Here is a 23,296-nt window from a genome sequence, read left to right as displayed (position 1 = left end):
CAAAAGGAATTCTACTCAGAACCTATGAAATGATGATACCATATAGCATGGAAGTGTGTCAGTTGTACACTGGGATCAACATAATCAACTGGCCCTGTCCCCGGAAATTTCAGATCTTATGCCTGTAGTAGAAAGCATTTATTTCCCCTGAATACATACAATTATGTGGTTTTGGAGACAAGTGAAATGTTAACAACTATGAACGAAAACCATGTTGGAAAATTGATTCAGAATGCATTTAGATCTGTTTAACCATTTCCTTACCATATTTCTGTTGAAATACACTGCCTTTGTTTCAAATGACTTTGAGACCTTTGGAAATATGCCGTGCGTGAGAAGACCTGGCAAGCCAAATGAAACCATAATCTCATGGCTGATGCCAGGGGCGTAACCAGCCCACTTATGCGTACCTTTTCCTTCTTTGGACACTTAAAATCCATTATTTGATTTCAACAATACTGTAACTGTTTTATGTAATTTTATATTTCAGTATTTGGTGATCAGTTGGAAGATGCCATTATTTCTGAAACCAGTGGTCATTTGAAACGCATTCTTGTTTCTCAGACTACTTGTGCCCGTAGCACTGACATGAATGTTGATGCAGCTCTTGCTAACAAGGATGCTCAAGAACTTTATGATGTAAGTAATTATGTTTTCACAAACTTGCTAGTTGGCTAGTTGCTACATAATTAATTTATAACTTTCATTAGTAGATTGGTCAAACTGAATTTTCATTCTTATTAGAGCAAAAAACTATTTCTAAGATGTCCAGCTCAATAGCAGATGACAAGGACTTAGTTATTGTGGCTAGTAACTTTAATGGACAATTTAAACAACTGAGACCCCCTTCAGTCATGACTGACCATGGGATTGCACCTAGAAAGTTACCCTCCATGGCTCAAGTCCGGGCAAGGTTGTTTATGGAAGACCAGCAGTCGCCCATGCATACCGGCCTCCCCTCTCCATGCCACCAGTGTTATCCAAAGGAAAGGCAAAGGGTCTGATTGAGCTTGGTACTAGTGACGTCGCAACTCATTTCTACAGCTGAGTGAACTGGAGCAACGTGAAATAAAGTGTCTTGCTCAAGAACACAACATGCCGTCCGGTCTGGGATTTGAACTCACAACCTCACGATTGTAAGCTTGACGCTCTAACCACTGAGCCATGTGCCTTCACAATTTAAACAATAGCATGATAATTACTGAGTTACATAGTGGTTATAAATATGGTACAAAGAATGAAGCAGAATCAAGGTCATTGCTTGAAGTTCTCTAATGTTAGAGTACAACTCTAACATTAGGAACTCAGCCATCTCCTTAGTACCAGTTGAACACACAAATCTGATTGACTTTATACTCAGCTAGAAACAGGATAGACAACTGCCAGTGAACATTGGGTCTTTTCCTAGTAATCATCATTGTTTGACCGTGGTCGAGACAGTGGAATTTACTATGCTACCCCAGACTTCACGGTCCATCATAGCATTACGGAGGTCCTGTTGCTGGATGCCTGTATCCCTGGAGATTACATCAGGGTAGGAGAGTGTGCGCTCTCTGGTATCGCGAGCAGATGGCTTCCAGAGGAGAAGAGTAGAAATTACCTCGTTTTCAGCTCTACAACAATGTCCAGCAAACTGGACTCTTCTACCTTTCACAAGAGATGATACAGGTGGTAGTTTCCCATATATTTGTACTTTGGTTAGATGACGCTTCCACGGGAGATTTTGAGCTCTTATAAGGAGGCGAGTGTAAGTTCCATCCAACCGCCTCTCTTTCCTAGTAAAGATTATGTAATCTGGCATAGGCTAGGAAATAGTGATACCAGGGTGAGAGCTGGATGGTGTCGGAGATACCAGACAATCTGAAAAATGTAAGTATAGAAACTGAAAGGCTTCTCAGCCTTCTATAGAAGTTCAAAGAAATGTTAGTGTCTGTGATGAGAAGGAAACAGAAAACTGGGAGTTTCTATGAGACAGCCTGCTGTAAACTACAGATCAAATTTGTGGTTAGAGCAAGGTGATATGAAGGTGGAATGGTAGAGGGATCTTTTCGGTTTGAACAGCAGTTTTTTCTAGCAGTGTCATATGAAATTGTCACCCATAATTATGACCTTAGTATCGATCTATTGCATTTCAATCAGTTTTAGAGTTGGGGTTAGGAGTGGGGGAAGGGTATCTTTTTTTCTTCAGAAATATAAATAGACCCAATCTGTTTCTTAAACGAGAGACATATTCATACGGCACAGAATGTTTTTCACCTCAATAGACATCATTGATTGGTTGAAATTGCAGAAATTGAAGAAAAAAAACAACAAATATCTTACAAACTATAGAATTTTCTCAATAAATCCAAGAGAAAAAGATGTTTTATAAACACATTCTACCAGTATACGAAGTTTAAAAGTGTTTAGTTACATGGAAATTATTTTAAAAAACTGCCGTTCAAACCGAAAAGATCCTGGTTGAGTATATAGAATCTTAAAACTTACAAGATAAGCTTGAAAGAAATGAGGGGTGAGGAACAGTATCAGATGAGAATCTAGATGTGAGATATATTTAGCAAAGAATGAGGCAGAAAATAAGATGTGTGCTGGCATTCTGTGATGAGAGGATCTAGATCAAGAAGTGATCTAGATAGCAAAGATATACATATTAGTACAAATGTCAGAACATATTAGGATGTTGTGAAAGTGGGGAGTGTATACAGGATGGCCACATATTTGTTCTCATTGAGGTTGAGAAGAAAGAGAGGCCACCTGCTATTAAAAGTGACAACTATAAGATTGAAGGAACCATTAAACTTATGGACTATCAGATGTATATAGTCACTGAGAAGCTGAAAATATTCCACTGAAGTAGGACACATGCCAATCACTCCCATAGAATACAAGTGGTACCAGAAGGTGTGACAGCTGGTGTAGTAACGATATTGTCTACTACTAGAAGTACAAAGGAGATGCTCTTGAAAGAAGCAACTATTGTGGCATCAAATTCATGTTATGAAAGTAGCAGAAAATATTATAGCATATTTAATTAGGTACAGAATTAAGGGAGATGAGATGTCATTTGGGTTTGTGCCAAGATAGAGTACAACCAATACTCTTTGATGAAACAATTACAGAAGTTCTTAGTTATGAGAAATCAACTGTATCTAGCATTCATTAACTGGTAGAAGGTCCCCTTTGACAGAGTACCATGTTCTCTAGTGTTGGGCATAAGTGAATTGCTTGTGAGAACTGCACAAGCCATATAGTGAGGTGAAGGTCATAAAAGTAAAATTTAACAATGTGTTCAAGCATGACCTTTGAACGTTGGGTGGTCAAGCATGACCTTCGAACGTTGGGTGGTCAAGCATGACCTTCGAACGTTGGGTGGTCAAGCATGACCTTCGAACGTTGGGTGGTCAAGCATGACCTTCGAACGTTGGGTGGTCAAGCATGACCTTCGAACGTTGGGTGGTCAAGCATGACCTTCGAACGTTGGGTGGTCAAGCCTGACCTTCGAACGTTGGGTGGTCAAGCATGACCTTCGAACGTTGGGTGGTCAAGCATGACCTTCGAACGTTGGGTGGTCAAGCATGACTTTTGAACGTTGGGTGGTCAAGCCTGACCTTCAAACGTTGGGTGGTCAAGCATGACCTTTGAACGTTGGGTGGTCAAGCATGACCTTCGAACATTGGGTCTCACAGAGGCAATGACCAAGACCTCTGGAGATATGCTGTGATTGCGAAGACCCGACAAATAATGTGAGTTCATGGCTGTTTCCTGCACCAGCTTCACAGAGCAGCCCCATTCCATCCAAAGTGCCTTGGATCATAGGGCGGCCTGCTGTGCTTGAGGAGACCTACTGAGTCAAATACGTCAGCATCAAAAATCAAATGGAAATTGCGGTTGCGATACCTGTGCCAGCGGCACGTAATATGTACCATCCATACATGGCCGATGCCAGCACCGTCTTGACTGGCTTCTGTGTTGGTGGCACGTAAAAAGCACCAACCGATTGTGGCCATTGCCAGCCTCCCCTGGCACCTGTGCCGGTGGCACGTAAAAAGTACCCACTACACTCACGGAGTGGCTGGCGTTAGGAAGGGCATCCAGCTGTAGAAAAACTGCCAGATCAGACTGGAGCCTGCTGATGCTTCCTGGCTTCCCAGACCCCCGGTCAAACTGTCCAACCCATGCTAGCATGGAAAACGGACGTTAAACGATGATGATGATGATGATGTGTTCAGTAAGCATTTAGTGTACATGTAGGTGGCCATCAGGGTTTGGTTCTCTTCCTCTTCCTGTTTATTGTAGTTCTCCAGGCCATAACAGAAGGATTCAAGATTGTCTGGAAAATCTTGTATGCTGACAGCCTAATTTATATGGGTGAAGCAGTCAAAGGATTAAGGAAGCAGAGGCTTGAAGGAAAAAGTTTAAAAGTAAACCTAGCATGCTCAAAAGTTGAACTTGGTAGGAAATGATACAAAATTCTGCTGCTATCAGAGAAGTAACCATATTTAATATCCTGGAAAAGTGTAGATAGGAACTCTATGCATTTTAAGCATTATACAGAAATAAATATAAAGCTTTACTAAACACAACTAGGATCTTTTCGGTTTGAACGGCAGTTTTTAACATAATTGCTAGGTAATTAAAAAATGTTAAACTTTGTATACTGATAGAATGTGTTTATAAAACATCTTTTTCTCTTGGCTTTATTGAGAAAATTCTATATTTCTAAGATATTTGTTGTTTTTTTTCTTCAATTTCTGCAATTTCAACTCATCAATGACGTCTATTGAGGTGAAAGCATTCTGTGCCGTATGAATATGCCCCTCGTTTAAGAAACAGATTGGGTTTATTTACATTTGCGAAGAAAAAAAGATGCCCTTCCCCCACCCCTAACCCTAAAAGAGATTGAAATGCAATAGATAAATTCTAGGGTCATAATTATGGGTGACAATTTCATATGACACTGCTAGAAAAAACTGCTGTTCGAACCGAAAAGATCCCACAACTAAATCCTTGATCATTTATAAAATTAATTGAAGAACATAATTAGTGAATGATATTTGAAATGCAGTAATGAAAGTTTTTAACATCTATCATCTAAATGTAATCGCTTCTGTTAGAACTAAAGTGAGAGGTTATATGTAAGAACTATTGTTAATTAAAAATATATTTACAAAAGTCAATATATTAATTTGTTTCTAAAGGCAGGAGAAGGTAAATTTGGAACTGACGAATCTGCATTTAACAAAGTATTGAGTATGCGCAGCAGGCCTCAGTTGATTGCTACTTTTGCTGCCTATGAAAAAATTGCCGACCGAGATATTATGGACAGCATCCAGCGAGAAACTTCTGGAGACTTGCAGAAAGCATACTTAACTATTGGTAAGATATTTGTGATTTGTGGTGTAAGTGTGTGCATATGGGGGAATATGTAAATGTGTGTGTGTGTGTTCTAGTTTGACCAACAAATTATTTTTCATTCTCCAAAGAGCTTGGAAAGAATATGTGATCGTGTGTGTGTGTGTGTGTGTGTGTGTGTGTCTATAATGCTCTATGATGATATAAAGAAGTGCCTCTGTCAACTGGTGCATATTTAGAGGAGGAGAGAAAGGAGGAGGCCCAAGTGGCTGAGCTAAAAAAAGTTTATTGAAAATTCTTCCAAGTTTGTAGTAGGTCTGTTTCTGGAGAGCAGAAATGGTAACCTGATATGTAGCAAGGATGAACTGGAGTTGCACTTAGCCAAACCTAGAGTGACAATCTTTGAGATACTCCTGTACCATTAATGCAAGGGATACCAAAACCAGCAGCACTAGGAGCAAGATTTAATGTTGGAGACTTTCAAATGAAAGAACTCTGGGGTTTTATCAAAAATACACAATCAAAGTGCATTCCAGGATAAGACAGCAAGCTTTACAAAGTTTATGAAAGGTGTTCTAGTTTGACCAACAAATTATTTTTCATTCTCCAAAGAGCATGGAAAGAATATGTGACCATGAGCCATTGGGTAAGAGCAGAAGGTATCCATCTTCTCAGAGAGCAAAACTTATCAACTCGTAACCAATTCAGGCCAATTTCCTTTCTAAGATGGTGGGAAAATATTCCTTGTCATTTTTGCCAAATGAGTTTTTGGCAGATCCTGGCTATATAGATTGTTTGGTGCAGAAAGCTGGAGTCTTAAATGTATCAGGTTGTATAGATTATGTGGCTGTGACCTAAGATGTCATACAAACAGCAAAGATAGAGAAAAGCACCTTGGCACTTGCGTCGCTTGATCTGTCAAATATTTTTGGGTCAGTTTCACACACACTACTTGAGTTGTCACAGAACTTTTCAGGATCCTGCCAGAAATCCACAAACTGGTGAAGGACTACTATAGCAAGTTCTGCATGAGATTTACCACAAAGGACTATACAATAACTTGGCAGATGCCTGAGATGGAAATTCAGTTATGTGGTTCATTCTTGGAATGAAAATTATCCTACAAGGTTTGTTCCTTCTCGAGCCATCCCTGGCTCATAGGGCTGGTTTCCCGGTTTCCTTGGCATATAGGTTCCCCACCTGAATGGGACACCAGCCTGTCACAGGTGAGCTGCAAGATGCAGGAGGAAAGAGTGAGAGAAAGTTGTGGCGAAAGAGTCAGCAGAAGTTCGCCATTACCTTCTGTCGGAGCCACGTGGAGCTTAGGTGTTTCACTCATAAACACACACATCGCCCGGTCTGAGATTCGAACCCACGATCCTTTGACTGTGTGTCCACTGCTCTAACCACTAGGCCATGTGCCTCCACTCAAGGCACATTGGCCTATGATAATCCACTTCCCTAAGAAAGCTTTCACAGATGATGTAGCATTTTTAGCTAGAGATGAGAATCCTACACAGACTAGATGAGCTGATAAGCTGGACAAGAATGTGTTATCATCATCATCATCATCGTTTAACATCCGCTTTCCATGCTAGCATGGGTTGGACGGTTCAACTGGGGTCTGGGAAGCCCGAAGGCTGCACCAGGCCAGTCAGATCTGGCAGTGTTTCTACAGCTGGATGCCCTTCCTAACGCCAACCACTCCGTGAGTGTAGTGGGTGCTTTTTATATGTGCCCACAGCACGGAGGCCAGTCGATGCGGTACTGGCTACGGCCATGTTCGGATGATTTTTTATGTGCCACCGGCACTGGTACCACAAAGATACAAATTCCATTGATGTTCATCAATTTTGATTTTCACTTGCCTCAACAGGTCTTCACAAGTGTCCCAAGAAAGAAGGTATGCACAGGTGGACTAAGTCCCAGGTAGGGGCCATGGGTTATGGCCTCACGTGTCCTGCCGGGTCTTCTATATTGCAAAGAAATCACAGTGTAACATTCACTAAAGAAAGACAGAAAGAAGTGAAGAATGAGTTTACAGAAATCATGGCTACAATAGCAGAGGAACCTGTGAAGAGTCTGGGGAGACTATTGTGGCTTTGCTAATGATAGAGGTGTGGGAATCAACTCCATAATTTGGCTGACACAGGTTGTAACGAGTGAATGGAAATGTAACATTTATATTACACAAAACTCCACTTGTGAAGACCCGTTGAGGCAAGTGGAAATTGGAAATCAAAATCAAAATCAAATCAAATCAAATCAAATCAGAAATCAGAACCAAAATCGAAGTCGATCAACATCAATGGAAATTGCAGCTGCGATACCAGTGCCGGTGACACGTAAGCGTACCATCCGATAGTGGCCGTGGCCAGCGCCGCCCCGACTGGCCTCCGTGCCGGTGGCATGTAAAAAGCACCATCCGATCGTGGCTGTTTGCCAGCTCCGTCTGGCACCTGTGTGGGTGGCACGTAAAAAGCACCCACTACACTCACGGAGTGGTTGGCGTTAGGAAGGGTATCCAGCCGTAAAAACACTGCCAGATCAAGATTGGAGCCTGGTGCAGCCTTCTGGCTTCCCAGACCCCAGTTGAACCGTCCAACCCATGGAGAACGGACGTTAAACGATGATGATGATGATGATGATTTTATCTACATTAGAGACAAGAAAACTTTCTTTATGTATCTTCCAACAATTAGAACAACTAGCATGGAAAGCGGACGCTAAATGATGATGATGATCATATTCAATCCAACTAAATGTGCTTTAACCATGCAAAAATTTACCATAACCTTGTCAAAACAAAATTCTTTCGTAGAATCCAGAGTAATCAATGTATTGAATTCTCTTTCTTGTTTTCCATTTCAGTGAAAAGCATCCGGGAGATGCACACTTTCTTTGCTGAAAGTCTGTATTACTCCATGAAAGGTGCTGGCACCAACGATGCCACTCTGATCCGCATCGTTGTCTCTCGTTCAGAGGTGAGTAAACGATTTGTTGAATTCCGTTTCTTTTATTCTTTTACTCGTTTCAGTCATTTGATTGTGGCCATGCTGGAGCACTGCCTTTAGTCAAGCTAATCAACCCCAGGACTTACTCTTTGTAAGCCTGGTACTTATTCTATCGGTCTCCTTTGCCGAACTGCTAAGTTATGGTGACATAAACATACCAATATCGATTGTCAAGCGATGGTCGTGGGACAAACATATACATATATATAAAATGGGTTTCTTTCTTTTTCTGTCTACCAAATCCACTCACGAGGCTTTGGTCAGCTTGAGGTTATAGTAGAAGACACTTGCCCAAGGTGCTATACAGTGGGTCTGAACCCGGAACCATGTAGTTGGTAAGCAAGCTTCTTACCACACAGCCATACTGTTTTTTTTTTTTTTTTTCTGATTTAGCTTTTTAAAAATTGTCATATCTGAAGACCAAAGCTGTGTGAGTGGATTTAGTTGGCAGAAAACTGAACGAAGCCTGTATGTGTTTGTGTGGGTTTTTTTTTTTTTGTGTGTGTGTGTATCTTTGTGTCTGTGGTTGTCCTTCCACCATTGCTTGACAACCAATGTTGGTGTGTTTACACCACCATAACTTAGCAGTTCGGCAAAAGAGACATATAAAATAAGTCCTGAGGTCTATTTCTTTGACTAAAGAACCTTTTAAGGCAGTGCTCCAGCATGGCTGCAGTCAAATGACTGAAACAAGTAAAAGCAATACATGCTGTTAATGTACCTTAATATATTTGTCGTTAAGATACCTTAGTATATATATGTCTGTAATTTTCTTTATTACAACATATTTAATTTTTTTATCTCTTTATTTCAGGTTGACATGGTCCAGATTAAGGAAAAGTTCAATGAAGTTTTAGGGAAAACTTTAGGCAGCTTCATCAAAGGTGACTGCAGTGGTGACTACAAGAAAGTCCTCTTGTCTCTTATTGGTGACCCAAAGTAAAATAAATTCACCCTTTTATACCTACGTCTACATAAATCTATCAAAATGTAGATGGTTTCATATAACCACTGATAGTCAATATCTCTTTCCTAACAGCTGTTTCAAATTTCCAATTATCACTGCTGACATACTGAAAAATCTCTCTCTCTCTCTCTCTCTCTCTCTCTCTCTTGTTATATTTCCATCTCATTATCATTATTAAGTAACTTTACTTTAAAATTTCCTATTTTTTGAAGATACTATTGCATTTACTGAATATTAATTGAACCATTATTACAAATTTATAGAAATATTTCAATAAATCATTCATTTAGCTTATTGTTTATTGTTGTTTCTTCATTTGATCATTTTCCATGTTTTCCATGCTAGTATGGGTTGAGCAAACACTTATTATTATGGATTATTTTACAGATAGATGCTCTTCCTGTCATTAACCTTTATCTGTTTTTAATTAAGGGATTTTCTATTCCATTTGCCTTTAAAAAAATCCAGAATTGCTGGGACTGTCAACATAATGTTCCCATTTTGCTTAAACAGGTTTCATATGAAACACGCACAGGCACACACACTATACATACAATTACACATATATTTGTTCATTTGTTCAATTTTATGCCAGTTTTTCCATGCTAGCATGGGTTAGATGATTATATTTCCAAGGCATTGATTTACAGCCACATATCCTTCTTGATGCTAAGCCTTACCTGTTTTTCAAGTTGTGGACCTCTTATTTCACACTGCTGAAAGTACAGAGCAAGCAAATGATTTATTGGCAGGGAAAGTGCCAACAAGCAACACTGCTCAAGCATTGCAACAACTCCTGTACAAGTGAACACAGATGGAAGCAAATGCACACACACATTAATATACAGGGTTGGCCAAAAGTCACCTGACAGTAAATCAAAACCATTTAATTCCAAGATTTCATCCTCATTTATCATCATCATCATCGTTTAACGTCCACTTTCCATGCTAGCATGGGTTGGATGATTTGACTGAGGACTGGTGAACCAGATGGCTGCACCAGGCTCCAGTCTTGATCAGGCAGAGTTTCTACAGCTGGATGCCCTTCCTAACGCCAACCACTCCAAGAGTGTAGTGGGTGCTTTTATGTTCCACCGGCATGGGGGCCAGTCAGGCGGTACTGGCAACGGCCATGCTCAAATGGTGTTTTTTATGTGCCACTGGCAACGACCTCGCTCGAATCTTTTTACACATGCCAATGGCACAGGTGCCAGTAAGGCGATGCTGGTAACAATCCTGCTCGAATGGTGTCTCCTACATGCCACCGGCACGGAAGCCAGTTAGCCGCTCTGGCAACGATCATTTAAAATGAATGAATTTAATAAAAGCATCTAAATATGAAACATCATGAAGATTGTTCAAACTGAAGTCCTTCTCGAGCAACACATTTTTCCATTCAAGTCAATACAGAATTACAAAGAGTATTTATGGAATTTTAATTTACTGTTGGGTGACTTTTGGCCAACCCTGTATACATACACATACAGGTACTGGACAAAATAATAGAAACACTTTGTTGAATGGAAGTTTTATTTAATAGGGAGTTGGTCTATATTTGACATCAATTATAGCTTTAATGTATTGAACAGTTGGCCAGGTTCTGAATGGTTCTTAGAGGAATTTTGAGCCATTTTTCAAGCAAAACCTGTTTTAGCTCTTTCAGTGATGACAGCTGAGGGAAGTAGTTCCTTGCTTGCTGCTCCAAAATGCACCATAAATATTAGATTCTGTTTATCATGGGGACCAATCCAAGTGGTTTAATTTATTTTTGTGCTCTTCGTACTGATTTTGACTGACATTAGCCTTGTGAATTGGTGCATTGTTGTCCTGATAGAGTGCAGTACCATCAGAAATTACAAGGGTTCCAATTGATCCAATCAGTGGAACAGCCATCTCATGAAATTAACATGCAAGTGGCTGAGCATTCCACAGACACATATGCCATTAACACAGTTCTCAGGAGGATTCGGCATGACCTTCAGGAAAAGACAATGTTTGTACTGTACAATGAACAAAACAAAAAAACTGCCCCTCTGTCGGTTATGACAATGAGGGTTCAAGTTGATCCATACAATGAACAAAATAAAACAGGCACTCTGTCAGTTACAATGATGAGGGCTCTAGTTGATCTGATCAACAACAGAACAGCCTGCTCATGAAATAAACATGCAAGTGGCTGAATACTCCACAGACATGTGTACCCTTAACATAATTCTCAGGGAGATTCAGCGTGACAAAGAATGTAACATGGTCAGCCTTTTGAATTACAGGTGCAACTGAATTTTGCCAGCTGAGTGGACTGGAGCAATGGGAAATAAAGTGTCTTGCTCAAGGATACAATGTACCACCAGGAATTGAATTCACAACCTTATGGCCGTGAGCTGATTACCCTAACCACTAAGCCATGCACCTTCACAATACAATGGACATAATCAGCCAAAATACTCAGACAATCCTTGGTGTTAACTCTGCCATGTAGAATAACTAAAGGGTCAAGAGAATTAAATAATATAATGATAATGAAATTATTGTATACAGTGCTCAGGTGCACCACAACTTGTCAAAAGTGCGTATAAAGCATATGCAGTAATGTACAAATGCCTGGGAAGTGAACAGTGTATGAGTCAGATACATGCTTGCGTGTGTATGGAGGGGAGAAAATCAGGTGTAGTGTTAGCGAATCTCAGGAAGCATGGAAGTTTTGAAGGATGCAGTGCTCCGACAACTAACAACTGATGCCGGCAGTCTGTTCCATGCTTCAGCAACTCTCAGTGTGAGAAAATGCTTTCGAAAGTTATGGGAGCTGTGCTGTTTTCTGACTTTGTAAACATGTCCACGGGTGTTAGACAGATGAAGTTTGAAAAGGTGCTCAGAGTTATTATTAGTAAGATGGTTAATAATTTTATGGGTGTCTGCCAATTCTGTGGAATGGCTTCCCAAATCATCACAGATCCACTTTCATGCTTCATGGTAGATGCTAAACAGTCCAGATTGCAGGCTTCTTTAGACTGTCTTCACACATAAACTTGCCATAAAGTGGGGAAAATAGTGAATGAGAATACATCATCACTAGTGACATAGTTCCATTGAGACATTGACCACTTCTGTTAGTCTAGACACCGTTTGTTTTCAACTAGCACTATGACCTGGCAATGCCGGGTCATAGTGCTAGTGCATGCATATACAGCTGAGTGCGTGCGCACATAGACGCGAGTACTGTCCAAATCTCCGACCAATCACATACAGCTAGTTGGCATTCAATTGGTGTATCAAGTTTCAGGCATTTTGATTTGGTTTTGGATAGAAAATTCACAAAAAAGTCACTTCTATTGATTTTTTAATGGCTTTGTGGAGTGACTGGGGAAATGTAAAGATGTGCATGACCACCCTTGGACGGTTTTGAATGACCATAGAAAGTGCGAGCCCTCTAACTGAAAAATTGTGGATTTGTATAAAGGACACACACACACAGACATTTTGCCGTTTATATATATAGAGAGAGATTATCAATGTTGATGGGGTATAAAAGAAGTTTAGCAGTTGCAACCCACCCATGATATTCAGCTTTATGGAGCTCACAACAAACAGCTTTAGCTGACATGAAGTTGTCAAGGTTCTGGTATAGCTCTGCTGTTTCTTTTGCTGTCATAGATTGATGGTTTTATCATTCTGTGGTCTCTCTGAGAGCTTTGCCAGTATTATGCTCGCTAGAGCTAGTTTTACCTTGGTTTTGAAATACCAACATGATTTTAGAGACTGTACCTCTCAAAACATTAAACAGTTCAGCAATTTTAATGACTGAAGCTCCAACCATCCATGCTCCAACAATTTTTCCTCTCTGGAAATCAGATAGGTCATGCATTTTAACTTACCTAAATATAAATATTTGCAAACCAAGAAAGCAAGGCTATATCATGATATATAAAGTATATACAATGTATATGAATACATATGTACAAACTTGTACAGTTTTCAATTTCTTATATTGTCAACAGAATAATAGTTAAATAATAAATGGTGTTTCCATTATTTGTCCAACCACTATACTCATATGAGTGTAGATGTGTGTGAGTATGTGTGTATATATATATAGTTCAGCAAAATTTAGATTCAGATGAATATGGTACTTATGTTAAAGGCACCAGAATTTTGTATGGTATTATCCATATAAATCAAATGGGGTGATTATAATCAAAATAAGCAACAAGGATATCCAAGGTAGTGTAGTACAATCATTTCATGCTACTTCATTTTATTAAACACTGTAAGTATTACATCAGTTTTACATCAGGTTACTCCACATTTTAAAACTGATGTAATACTTACAGTGTTTAATAAAATAAAGTAGCATGAAACGATTGTACTACACTACCTTGGATATCCTTGTTGCCTATTTTGAATATATATATATATATATAAACGGGACAGCAATGTGTAGCAACATCTGATAGCCTGGTTGGTCACGGTGATATATATATATATATATATATATATATATATATATAAGAGAAGGTATTCTCTTTATAGAATACACTTTGTGGTGTTCAAGAGATTTGAACTTGCACATGTAGAGGAGTAAATGTAAGGACAAGCAAGTTAAGAAAGTTGATTTACACAGAATATTAAATACATTTGATACAAAAAATGTACATATGTATACCGTAAATCCTCAAGTATAATCCGCATTTTTTTCCCAAAATTTAACGGTCAAAATCCCTAGTGTGTACTATATACGAGGTTAAAAAGGAAAAACATTTTCTAAGCAATGTCCAAGTCTCTATTTGCTGTCCGGCAATGTTTATTCAGACGCATTTTGTGATGTCGGGAGCGAAAATACCTTAAGCCAAGCCTGAAAGCAATGAAGTCATAAAAGAATCATCTATAACTTGAAGTAAGCAACATTTATTAAAATAAAAGTATTCAGAACACAGAATAACATATAACAAAAACAATTTGCAAACATATTTACATTCCCATATAACAGTTAAGAACATCACCATTATTGTATTATGCATGCGCTGAAGTGTTAGTTCGACTAGGTGCTGCTGACTTAATTACATGCGACTCATGTTAGAGAAGGGGTGCGTATTATACACATGGTTTAGGTTTTTCAGAGGTACAGCCCTCTGAAAATCCCCTGCATATTATACTCAAGATTAGACTATACTCAAGGATTTACAGTACATATAAAATAGTCTGACTTACACAGAATATGATACCAAGAGTTAAATGGATTGAGTTTTAGGAGCTGTTTCTGGGGTCTTGGTGGTCCAGAATAATGATAGTTACCTGGTTCCATTATCGGATAACACTGCCGCTATCTTCAGGGGAGAATTTTACATTTGAGGTGTTGACAGGATGGAGTTTAAAGATGGGATGATTTTGTGGAGAACTAAGTGTAATAGGAAGGGGAGTTGGAAGTATTTAGGTAGAGAGTAGTGGGAGGATAAAATAGATTTTAGGGTTAGCGTTAATAGTCTGTGTAAATCGGACTGTTTTATATGCATACATTCATACATTTTTTGTATTAATTGTATTTAATATTCAGTGTAAAACAACTTGCCTAACTTGCTTGTCATTAGTATATATATGTACTAACAGTATCGCCCAGCGTTGCTTGGGTTTGTTTCGACTCTTTAGAATTGGAATTTTTGAAAAGTAAATACTTTGCATTATGTAGCTTGTTATTCTCTTTAAGTGAACATTTTTCTGGTTAAAATACAATGAAAAATGGCGACACAGCAGTCAAAAAATCGTAAAAAATAGAGATTTTCATAGAAAAAAAGCATATTTTTGATGTAAATAATTTTTGGTGTTAACATGGTCCGATTTGAATTTTTTCTTCTATGGAAGGAAGAGCAAGCCTTCCTCTATCATACTCTCAATTTTGGTCAACTTGCACCGCAGGGTCTCGGAGGAGATAGTGTTAGTTGAAGGCTACCAAACCTGCCATACACAGACAACTTCAGCTTTATATATGTATAAATATATAAAGTAAACATGGTGTTGGAGAGAATAAAGATGTAGCTGAGAAAAAGTTAACTGATTTGGAGGACTGGAAGCCATCTGAATACTGGAAAAGAGAGGTACCAGGTATTTGAATACCAACATAATGACTGCTCTTCAATGTTCTGTGAAGACTGTAAGATGTGACACGGACATTATGGAAACCAAGTTCCCCAAGAATGTGATGGTCTTTGAGTGTCTTCAGTGAGGGTGATGTCATGCTATCTCACAACCGAGCCTTAGGCTCAATTCAGACAACTCTGTGAAACTGCTGAAGATTGTGGTCAAACCCTGGCTTTAGATGGTTTCTGCTGGAAAGCAAGATGTTTTACATTAGGATTCGGCTCCTTGCTATATCTCAGGAAAGTGTCAGAAGTGGTTTTGGGAGAATTTCTGACTTCACTAACCGCAATTTCTGGCCCCCTAATTTCCCCAATTGTAATCCCATAGATTACTATGTGTGGGGCAGCATTGAGAAAGACACCAACCACTCTGCCTGCAACACCAAGCCTGACCAGGTTGCCAAGATCAAATAGCTGCTCATTGATCTTCTGAGGAACACAATAAGGAATGCATGTGCCAAGTTCCAGCCTTATCCTGAGGCTATGGTTAATACAGCTGTCATTCAGGGATATGAATGTGATGCTGCAAAGCATTATGAGGACCATATTTTCCTAAGTCTGGTATAATATTTTCAGGTCACTCTATCTTTATTCACAGTGCCTTCATATGATGCATTTTCGTCTGTGCCTAAGTACTCGTAACATTCTTTGTGTGGAAATGGGAAGACAGAGAGACTGTTGATACATGGGTTTGGGGTTTGGGGACTTACTTTCCTCAGTCTGTAACCAGATATGAACATTCCTTTTGGCCAAATTCCATGACTATATCAGCTGAAAATGTTATTAATTCCAGTTGTTGTTTTGGCATTGTTAACTCTTTTAACATAAATCTTCAGGTCGTCTACAAAGGAATTACGAGTTACATTGATATTTTTAGCAGTTGAAGATCCTTGCATGTAACCATTTGTTTTCTGCAGTAGGAACAATAATGGGTTCAGTGCCAAAATTAAAAGAAGTACAGAAAGACTAACTCCTTGGAATATTCCCTTTGAAATGTGTATGCTATCAGAGACAATTATTCTATTCTCAGTTGAAAGGGTAAGAATTGTTGTCCTTGTCTTTATGTCTGTCTGTTTGTCTATATCTGTATGTATGTATATATGTATGTATGTATGTCTCTTCTTTTTTATAATTATTACAAATCTTCCACTGAGGAGGGAGCTAGTTTCCATATGTATGTATATATGTATGTATGTATGTATGTATGTGTGTGTATGTACGTACGTACATATGTATGTATATGTTTATATACACACACACATATGTATACATATGTATGTCTGTATTTATATCTATGTATATATACACCACATATTTATGTATACATTTATACACATACACACAGGCATATATTTATATATATATAAAGAAAAGGAGGACAGAGCAGGACTTGAAATTAGAACTTGTATTATTAACATCCACAAGTAATTAGCATACCATAGTCTGACTATAGAAAAACTCTTCTCAATGGCTATCCCACTCTAAGACATTTTCACCCCAGAAATATAGATTTGGAATCTTAAACATTCATTCTTTTTATACCAACTTGTAACACACATTCAAAAGAAGAAATTAAGTGACATATATGAGCAATATAGTATACAAGTAGATATTTGTTCTCAGTAATATACATACCAAAATGTACACACATGCATTGTTTGCAATCTCCAGTGAACAAACATTCCTTAGTTCTGTGGATATGTGTCCACCAGTAGAATGAAAAATATCTTAAATGGAAAAACAAGTGGTACTAGGTGACAGTAAAAGCACCCAGCTGTAGAATATGTGCCTCAATATGTTTTGACAAACCCATGCTGTCATTGAAAAATGGACATAAAAATATTGACAATGTTGATGAAGATGATGATGATGATGATTGTGTATGTGGGTGAGCATATTTTCTTTTATAATGAAATATTGAGATAAAAAATGAAAGAAAAAGATTTCGAGCTTTTCATCATCATCATCATCATCATTTAACATCTGCTTTCCATGCTAGCATGAGTTGGACGATTTGACTGAGGGCTGGCGAACCAGATGGGTCGATCAGGATCTAATCTTGATCTGGCAGAGTTTCTACAGCTTGATGCCCTTCCTAATGCCAACCACTCCGAGAGTGTAATGGGTACTTTTACATGCCACCGGCACGAGGGCCAGTATGGTGGTACTGGCAACGGCCACACCCAAATGGTGCTTTTTACATGCCACCTGCATAGGAGCCAGTCCAGTGGCACTGGCGACGACCTCGCTCGAATGTTTCACGTGCCACCAGCACAAGTGCTAGTAAGGTGACGTGGTAACGATCATGCTCGAATGGTGTGCTTAACGTGCCATCGGCACGAAGGCCAGCTTGTTGCTCTGGCAACGATCTCACTCGTATGGTACTCTTAGTGTTCCACTAGCAACGGATGCCAGTCACTGAGTTTGATTTCGACTTCGAATTCACTTGCCTCAACTGGTCTTCGCAAGCAGAGTTTAGTGTCCAATGAAGAAAAGGCACACATAAGTGGACTGGTTACACCCCTTGCATAGGCCACAAGGTTATGGTCACACTTAATGAAATCCCTCTTGAGTTGATATAAGATGAAGTAAATCCTGTCTAGCTTTGACTGTGGGAAAATGGTAAGAAGTTTGCGTCCAAACCATGTGGTTTCAGGTTCAGTCCTATTGTGCTGCACCTTGGGCAAATGTCTCCTACAAAGGTTCCATGTCAATCAAAGCCTTGTGTGTGAATTTGGGAGAAAGAAACTGAAAGAAGCCCATTGTGTATGTTTATGTGTGTGTGTATATATATATATCCTTACCTTCGAAACAAGGAGTAGATAAAAGAGGGGACAACTGATGAAGGGAGTAGATAAAAGAGGGGACAACTGATGAAGGAAATGTTGCCTGTCTCATTTCTCTATTTGTTTCTTTCGTTGTTCAAGTTTGTTTTCTTTGTTTTTTTATGTTCTTGTTTCTCTTTTTGGTCACGTTTTTTGATGTCCTGTACCCATATATGCATGTATATATACATATATATATAGGTATGTACATATATGTATGTATATAGGCATATACTTATAAGACCTGTTGAGGCAAGTGAAATCGAAATTGAAATCAAATTTGATGACTGGCATCCGTGCTAGTGGAGCACTAAGAGTACCTATTTCTTTACTATCCACAAGGGGCTAAACACAGAGGGGACAAACAAGGACAGACAAACGGATTAAGTCGATTACATCGACCCCAGTGCGTAACTGGTACTTAATTTATCAAGCCCGAAAGGATGAAAGGCAAAGTCGACCTCGGCGGAATTTGAACTCAGGATGTAATGGCAGACGAAATACCGTTAGGCATTTTGCCCGGCATGCTAACGTTTCTGCCAGCTCGCCGCCTTCTGATTGTTGCCAGAGCAACAAACTGGCTTCCGTGCAGTGGCACGTAAAAAGCACCATTCAAGCGTGACTGTTACCTGCGTCACATTACTGGCACTTGTACTGGTGTCACACGAAAAAACATTCGAAGCACCAACTTCTACACACGTAGTAACCGCTCTTCTCTTTGCCACCAACTTCATTGACACAGAACGAACTACTATTGTGTACCTGTACGAACTTGTAATTTATCTCCATCTTGTGTCTGGACATTTCTATTTGTTCTTTATGTCTCACTTTTATAATACACACGAACACAAACACTTGTTGCACGCACCGTTTTTGTACTTACGACGGACACACAGACACACTTGTCGCATGCACTCAGACACTACACTCTGCTAGCGCTCACACATGCTCATATCATTATTGTACACATCTGTAAATAAAGTTTTTCTCTCTCTCAAACAGTAAAACTGTTGTGTTCTCTCTTATTCTTTTATACCATGTATTTGGTTTCCTCTTTTGTAGACGACTGTACAGTGTTTAAAAGCAGACATTTCTGTCACCAACTCCTTTGCGTATGGTCGTTCGCTACAGAGCAATTGTTTTATTTTACAGAGACTAAATCCTTATCATTATCATCATTTAATCTCCATCTTCCATACTGGCATAGGTAAGATGGTTTTATAGGAGCTAGCATGCCAGAGAGAGAGCAGCACCAGGTTCCATTGTCTGGCTTGGCATGGCTTCTACAGCTGGATTCCCTTCTTAATGCCAACCACTTTATAGAATCTGCTCCATTGTCTGGTATGGCATGGTTTCTACAGCTGGATGCCCTTCCTAATGCCAACCACTTTACAGAGTCTGCTGAGTACTTTTCTATGTGGCACCAGCACCTGTGGGGCTGCCAAGTAACATGCAAAACAAAGATCTCTCAGCTTGGAGTGGAAGTGATACTGAGGGAGAAGACTTTGTGCCAGTTGAGAGGTTAAAGTACAACAGAGGAATAGAGATAGAGGAATAAATGTCATATTAAATGTAAATAAAACAGATTTGATAAATAAACAATGTTATGAGTATATATTTTCAATTCCTCATAGGTCAAATTTAAACTGAAGAGTACATTTAAGCTAGGAATGTCTAAATATATTATCATGAATAAAAGCCAAAGGTCATAGTTCAAGATTTAATACGAAGGATAAACAAATTATTTGCTGAAATATCTAAGAAAGAAATTATTTGAAAGAGGAATGAGAAAATAACAAGTTTTATAGGGTGTAAGAGATAGAACAATCTCTAAACTATTGTTTTAACCATTTTGGTACCGTATTCCTTCCAAAATACACTGCCTTTGTTTTGATCAGTTTTGAAAATAATGAAGAATTTAGAAAAATAACATTGTTGTCATTAAAGTAGAATTTGGAATATAAATCTACATGGAATTTTGATAGACAGCTTTAATTTAGTTCCCTTTAACCCTTTTGTTACCATATTTCCATTGAAACGCACTGCCTTTGTTTTGATTAATTTTGATTGATTTTGAAAATAATGAAGTATTTAGAAAAATAACATTGTTATTAAACTAATGTTTGGAATATATATAGGCGTAGGAGTGGCTGTGTGGTAAGTAGCTTGCTTAAGAATCACATGGTTCTGGGTTCAGTCCCACTGCATGGTACCTTGGGCAAGTGTCTTCTACTATAGCCTTGGGCCCACCAAAGCCTTGTGAGTGGATTTGGTAGACAGAAACTGAAAGAAGCCCGTCGTATATATAATTTTATATGTGTGTGTGTGTATGTGTGTGTGTGTGTGCGTGTGTGTTTATATGTGTTTGTGTGTCTGTGTTTGTCCCTCCAACATCGCTTGACAACCGATGCTGGTGTGTTTACGTCCCCGTAACTTAGCGGTTCGTCAAAAGAGACCGATAGAATAAGTACTAGGCTTACAAAGAATAAGTCCCGGGGTCGATTTGCTCGACTAAAGGCAGTGCTCCAGCATGGCCACAGTCAAATGACTTAAACAAGTAAAAGAGTAAAAGAATATAAATCTTCAGGAAATTGTCCGGGAAGTCTTTAATTTAGTTCACTTTAACCCTCTTGTTACCATTACTTTCAAAATTTCTGTTTAAATACTCTATCTTTGTATTAAGTTTGAAAATAATGGTAAATTTAGTAAAATTCTATCATTATTAAACTAGTGTTTGGAACATAAACCAACATGAAATTTTGATAGATTTTTACTTATCTCTTATTTTCTGCTTGTTCTCAGTCAAGGGTTTCACTGAACAAATCAATGCTAATACTTATTTTTTTGAAGTTTCTCATTTATTCTATTTTTTTTTTTGCTGAACTACTAAGTTACTAGGATGTAAACAAACCAACACCAGTGGTGGGGGACATACATATATACATATACGACGGGTTTCTTTCAGTTTCCGTCTAACAAATCCACTCACAAGACTTTGGTCAGCCCGAGGCTATAGTAGAAGACACTTGCCCAAGGTGCCATGCAGTGGGACTGAACCCGGAACCATGTGGTTCGTAAGCAAGTTACTTACCACACAGCCACTCCTACGCCTATACCATTTATTATTTTTTTTCCGTTACAATTATGGTTTGAACCAGTGCACACTGCGTGTTTGCTGTTGAAGCATTTATGAAAACTGATGAATCTGGGAGGTCTTTTTGCCACAAGCCACAGAACCAGAGCAGGTTAGTATCAAAAGGGTTAATTGGTTTATCAACTCAAATTACAAGATATCATAACAGTATCATTAAAAAAAAAAAAAAAAAAAAAAAAAAAGGCGCAGAATTTCAGAATTTCGACATAAAAATATCCCCCCCCCCCCACAACATGAAAGTAAAGATAAAAAACTATGTTAGCAGCTCTTCATCTACTGAACTTGAAATGTCAAATACTGACTGTTTCCCCTCCGCAGCCTTTACCCAACAAAATAATCAGTGAAGTAATTTACTAAAAGAACATAACCAATGTTATTTCTATGTCAGTACTTGCTCTCTGCGTTCGTTACCCATTACAACATGAAACGCTTAATGGGAGAGCGGGAAAAGTTCACTTGCTCTTGTGAAGTAAATGTGACACAATGTATTTTTCTCAAGTTTCAATTAGCTCTGGCTAAAAGAGAAATTGGTAGCGTGGCTTGGGTTGTAAGCTACTTAAATTCTAGCTGTATTATTCAATCCGTGTTCACCACCACAGCCACCATCTCACCCTATCAGCATCAGCATACCCCCATCACCATCACCATCACCATCACGAACACTAAAACCAACACCACCAATACCACCACCATCACCACCACCATCATCATCACTACAACCACCACCACCACCATCATCATCACTACAACCACCACCACCACCACCACTACAACCACCACCACCACCACCACCACCACTACAACCACCACCATCATCACTACAACCACCACCACCACCATCATCATCACTACAACCACCACCACCATCATCATCATCACTACAACCACCACCACCACCACCACTACAACCACCACCACCACCACCACCACCACTACAACCACCATCATCATCACTACAACCACCACCACCATCATCATCATCACTACAACCACCACCACCATCATCATCATCACTACAACCACCACCACCACCACACACAACCACCACCACCACCACCACCACCACTACAACCACCACCATCATCACTACAACCACCACCACCACCATCACCACCACCACCATCATCACTACAACCACCACCACCACCACCACTACAACCACCACCACCACCACCACCACCACTACAACCACCACCATCATCACTACAACCACCACCACCACCATCACCACCACCACCATCATCACTACAACCACCACCACCACCACCACTAGCACTACAACCACCACCATCATCATCATCATCACTACAACCACCACCACCACCACCACTACCACCATCATCATCATCACTACAACCACCACCACTACCACCATCATCATCATCACCACCACAACCACTGCTGCTGCCATAGTGGTCTCCACTGCTGCCTCCACCCCCACCCCCTTCTGCTACTGCTGACATCCCCTCTACCACCTCACCCTATCATTCCTATTATCAGGGTACCCTATAATCACATTCCCATATTTCCCCTCCTCAGACAGAATTTGTTGAGGCAAATTTTTCCAAGGCAGGATGACCTCTCTGCTTCCAAACAAAGTAATATTTCCTTGTTGCCTGACATGATTTTCACTGAAGATGAAGGAATCCAAGATGTAGTATCAACAATATAAAAAAAGGAAAAAAAAAAGAAAGAAAAAAAACAATAAAAAACATTATCACCCCATGCCATGTCTTCACATTACCGAAAAAAATGAATTTGTTTCCTCAATCCTGGTTGTTATTCTTAGTCAGCATCATGTGAAACATCTGATAACTTTATTTAGACAAGTATATTTTAAATTCTATAATGTGAAT

The 23,296-nt window shown here is 39.2% G+C and overlaps 1 protein-coding gene across 1 annotated transcript in view; it reads left to right on the top strand.

Annotated features, from left to right (window-relative positions):
* Positions 1-9,628, top strand: part of LOC115216412 (annexin A7) — a 69,950-nt gene extending 60,322 nt beyond the window's left edge. The window contains exons 6-9 of the mRNA XM_029785726.2: positions 491-639; positions 5,199-5,376; positions 8,224-8,336; positions 9,181-9,628. Of these exons, the coding sequence (XP_029641586.1) occupies positions 491-639; positions 5,199-5,376; positions 8,224-8,336; positions 9,181-9,309 (569 nt within the window). The 3' untranslated portion in view covers positions 9,310-9,628. The remainder of the gene's footprint in view (positions 1-490; positions 640-5,198; positions 5,377-8,223; positions 8,337-9,180) is intronic.
* The last annotated feature ends 13,668 nt before the right edge of the window (positions 9,629-23,296 follow it).

This window comes from Octopus sinensis, linkage group LG10 (genome assembly GCF_006345805.1).
Source record: "Octopus sinensis linkage group LG10, ASM634580v1, whole genome shotgun sequence".
Taxonomy (NCBI): Eukaryota; Metazoa; Mollusca; class Cephalopoda; order Octopoda; family Octopodidae; genus Octopus; species Octopus sinensis.
Note: the sequence above shows the minus strand (reverse complement) of the source record. Positions and strands in the feature narration are given on the sequence as shown.